At 58.2% G+C, this 4,213-nt stretch overlaps 3 protein-coding genes; 2 read left to right on the forward strand and 1 right to left on the reverse strand.

The window, feature by feature from the left end:
- The first annotated feature begins 726 nt into the window (after positions 1 to 726).
- On the forward strand, positions 727 to 983 carry CHC_T00007356001 (hypothetical protein). XM_005710828.1 is given in 2 exon segments: positions 727 to 951; positions 952 to 983. 1 exon segment carries the CDS (start codon positions 727 to 729, stop codon positions 949 to 951), a length of 225 nt encoding a protein of 74 aa, XP_005710885.1. The 3' UTR covers positions 952 to 983.
- Positions 984 to 1,629: 646 nt separating this feature from the next.
- CHC_T00007357001 (hypothetical protein) lies at positions 1,630 to 2,959 on the reverse strand. XM_005710829.1 is given in 2 exon segments: positions 1,630 to 1,852; positions 1,853 to 2,959. The coding sequence occupies 1 exon segment, from the start codon at positions 2,957 to 2,959 to the stop codon at positions 1,853 to 1,855; it is 1,107 nt and encodes a 368-aa protein (XP_005710886.1). The 3' UTR covers positions 1,630 to 1,852.
- Positions 2,960 to 3,064: 105 nt separating this feature from the next.
- CHC_T00007358001 (hypothetical protein) lies at positions 3,065 to 4,133 on the forward strand. Its single transcript, XM_005710830.1, has 2 exons — positions 3,065 to 3,446; positions 3,859 to 4,133. Exons 1-2 carry the CDS (start codon positions 3,065 to 3,067, stop codon positions 4,131 to 4,133), a joined length of 657 nt encoding a protein of 218 aa, XP_005710887.1.
- The last annotated feature ends 80 nt before the right edge of the window (positions 4,134 to 4,213 follow it).

The following is a 4,213-nucleotide window of genomic DNA, read 5'->3' on the forward strand; positions in this document are numbered from 1 at the left end:
GCGGGGCTTGCCGCGCGCCGCCTTCGCCGCGCCGCGCCCGCATGGCCGCCGCGCCGCCGCAGAAGCTCGAGGACGCGTGGCCGCGCTTCGCCGCGGACATGAAGGCGAGCGGCGAGGTCCCCGCGCACGACGCATGGCACGCCCTGCTGGACACCGTCGCCGCCGCGCGCGAGGAGCCCGCAAAGGCCGTCTGGCTCGTCAACCTCATGCGCGACGCCGGCCGCAAGCCCACCGCACGCACGTACGAGAAGGTCCTTCGCATCTGCGCAGACGCCGGCGACCGCCCCGCCGCTTTCCATATGGTCGAGCATATGTACAACGATAAGATCTTGCTCGGCGATGTCGAACTGCCGGACGGTATGGAGGTCGTCCTCAGGAAGATTCTCCCGCCCGAGGCTTTTGAGTGACGAGGGAATGGAAGGGGAGACCCCGCTTTTTTATATATATATACTGTATACACATATATATATATATTCATGCCACCAGTTCGTGTTGGAGCGCCTGCGCTTCGAAAAAGGAAAGGCGTCGCCCCGCTTGCATTTGGAGTAACTCGCATAGCTCTTGTTCGGACACTAGTGGCAGGTTTCAAGATAAAGGACGTTCAAGGCGGTTGCCATTACATGACAAGCACGTATCGCTCGCCTACGCCTTTGGCCGAGAAGAACCGCATGCAAAGCGGGGAAAGGTAAAACGAGAGGGGGCGCGAGGCTTGCATGTTGACCGAGCATGCGCACTCTCTGCGGCGGTGGCATCGGGCACTGCTTGTCAGTCGTATCCTCGCATGTGCGAAAGCGTGCACAACCCAGCGGATATGCTTCCCCACCAGAACCACGTGCGTATCGCACACGTGAATCCCTCGTCTGTGTTGTTTGGGGCAAAGTTTTCAGATTAAGGGTGGGTGCCCTTTCTCCAATCATCCACATCTATCCATCCAGACCTCAGGTAGGGTAATAGTGTGCTAAAATACTACAATTTTTTCAACAGCCTCCTCTACACTGACAAGATCAGCTTTGCGATAACGAACAAGCACAACACCACTTGTCCATTCTTGCCCGTACGGACGCCCAAAAGTACAAAGTTACAAATTGCAAAAGCGACCTCCTCTGGTGAGCGAAACAAACGGAGGAAGCCAATGCTCACATTACCGCCGCCGAGCGATACGGATGGCCTAAAGCTAATGTACTGTGAGAAAATGGGACCAAAAAGCAAAAACATCCGAACACGTGTGTCCCAGTCATCACTTTTGTAACTTATTATAAACAATCCTCCATTCCATAAACCCCATTGCTTCTTGCGTGCCTGTTCCAACTCAAAAAAAAAAAAAAAAAAAAAAAAAACACAGACACACAACAGCTCCTTTTTTCGGCCCTCAGATCGGCGGGACACTTCACGTGTATCCATTTTCTTTCCAACTCCCAACCCTCCCCGCCATGTCGATTGCCACGAGAATACGTCTTGTCCGCCACTAACAGAAATAACATTCCTCCACACCCATCACCATCACCATGGGATCAACTCCCCCCTCCTCTACCACACGCTTGTTTTAGACTCATTTATGCGTGGTGTCCCTTTAAACCCCATGTAAATCAATATACTTCCGTCTCTGATCCCTCAACTGTTCCACTTTTCTCCCGCGATCTCTTTACACTGTCCATGTATGGTCCCGATCTTCGTATTCATGTCATTCACTTGCGACCACCAACTCCGTTAAAAACACCCCACATCATCACCACTTTTGCAACAAAGACGAGGGAACCATCTTTTTCGAGAAAGGAGCTAGCTCTTCTGGGTTTTCCATCGGACATCCTAAAACCGCATCCGTGCCTCTCTCTCACCCACGACCAATTCCACACTAGTATTGAACGTTCGGATGCCTCTGCACATAAAATACGAGATACGCCTCCTCGCTGCGAATCACCCTCTCCACATCGCTCATTGGGCTAACCTTGTCATCATCACATCTATACCACGACCCCTGCTTTCGAATCATCGACGTATAGTGCCCACTATCAATCTTCCCCATGTGATTCACAATTGCAAACAAGTCATAGATTGCCTCCTCTGTATCACGGAGCTCCAGCCCTCCCTCCTTTTCCGCCTCTGCCTCACTCGCTTTGCCGCCTTCCTTGGCGGACGTCGCTTTAAGCAACGCCGTTTCCACTGTGCTTCGCGGCGAGCTTGTCTTGACAACGTCCCTCCTCCTCAGCACTTCCGACGTCTGAAACGACGACAGATCTAGTCCATCGGCTGGAAACTCGATCGGCGTATCAATCTTGACCATTTCATTCCGCCGAATGCTCGCAAACGATTGCTCGAACCTTTTAAAGTGGAAGCACACAATCGGCGGAAGCGTCCGAATACTCAGCTGTTTCATTGCTTCCTGCCTCGTCCCGCACGTCGAGCAATGCATCTTGGACGACGGTCCCAGCAGCTCCGGCTCCGTAAACCTAGACAAGCAATCCTGCAGCGTATTGGCAGTATCCAAATCCTTTGTCCGCTCCGATTCGGAGCTATCTTGCGTACCCTCCTCCGCCCGTTTCCCAGGGTCCGCGATGCTGTTCAAAGTCGCCTCTACCGCGTCCTTCTCCGGCTCCTGCACGCCACCCACAGTGACACTGGGCCCAACCTTGGCCACCATCCCTTCTTCCCTCCCCAGGTCCACTGCCGGCGACGGCGCGCGGCTCCTCCGCGTCGACGCCGGCTTCACCAGCTTGTCGACGTCCAGCGAAATATCATAAAACTTTTCTAGCGTCGGTGAGCTACTCGCGCACACCCTACACACGACATCCGACTGCAAAGTGCCGCTAAACAAGTTTTGCACAATGCTCGTGGAGCGTGCACTTACCAAGTCCGAAACCGCCCATAAATCAGCCGACCCGCCCCTCAAATTGGCAACAGGGCTGACCGGGCTGAGCTTGCGCCCATCCTTCTTGGGGCCATTCAGCAGCTTGCTCTCCATCTTGGCCTTCTTCTTCGGGCTCTGCTGCACCCTACAGTGGCTGTTGAGCAAGTTAATAGCGGCGATCAAAAACTCGTGTGCGTCGTGCTGCGTGTAGCTGGCCAGATGTTCTGCGTTGCGCCACACAATGTCCAGGACGTTTTGCGGGACGAGAAACGGGACGACGGGGGCGTCAGGCACGGCCAGGCACGCGTCGCACACCAGGCGATCCATGGCGCAGGCAAAGCAGTCGGCCTTCGCCGGGCGGGCGCAGCGCGGGCGGTGCTCGTTCGCCAGGAAGAAGTTGCGCAACGGCGGGGCGTTCAAAAAGGCTTGCAGCACCGAGTTCATATAGCACGAATTGCCCAAGTTGAACAGCCCCACAGGCGGGCGGACGCCATTTCCCCCGGGCAGCACAGCGGCGGCGCCCTTGAAGACAGCGAGCTCCTTCTCCGACGGCACATAGGCGGCGCGGGTGCGCATGCGCCTCTTCCTCCCGCGCACGGGGGCGGCGGGCGGCGGCGGCTGGAGCGGCGGGTCGAGCGGCGAGAGCGAGGAGGTGAAGTTGCGGCGGCGCGTGGCGGCCAGCGAGCGCTGCAGCTCGATGGCGCTGTCGAGGAAGCGGTTGTGCACAAAGTCGTCGCACGCGGCGCAGAAGAGCGCGGCGTGCTCGGCGGAGAGGTGGAGCGCGTGGCGGCGGGCGGAGAAGTGCGACGCGAGGTGGCCCGCCGACGCGCGGCACGCGACGTGCACGCAGTGCACGCACGCGTACAGGTCGCGCGAGAGCGGGTACACGCACGACGGGTGCAGGCACTGCGGCACGGCCGCCGAGCCGACGCCCAGGACCGGACGGTGCGCCGGCGATAGGATCGCCTCCGCCGCGCGCGACACCTGCTGCAGACCCGCTGGCGTGCACAGAGGCTTGACGTGCTCACAGGCGGGCGGCGCTTCCATGGCGGCGCGGTACCGGGGGGGGGGAGGCGGACGGATGGGACGGGGGATGGACGGACGCGGGCGGGGTGACGAAGGAGCGTTCCGCTGGCGACGGGGATGCGGGGAACGAAACGAGTATTTCGTTCGCCACGCGGACACGTGTGCGGGTGAATTCGCGCAGCTTCTGCGCCGCCCGCTTTCCATTGCCATTCTATTTCCGGATTCCACCGTTGATCTCTGTAAACAAGCCCTCTCTACTTAACGCTCCCGCCCTTCCCTCTAGTAGCTCCCTCCTTCCGCTCCCCCCCTACCCCCGGGGATATGTACGAGATACAAGACCGA

This window comes from Chondrus crispus, genomic scaffold (assembly GCF_000350225.1).
Source record: "Chondrus crispus Stackhouse genomic scaffold, scaffold_70, whole genome shotgun sequence".
Taxonomy (NCBI): Eukaryota; Rhodophyta; class Florideophyceae; order Gigartinales; family Gigartinaceae; genus Chondrus; species Chondrus crispus.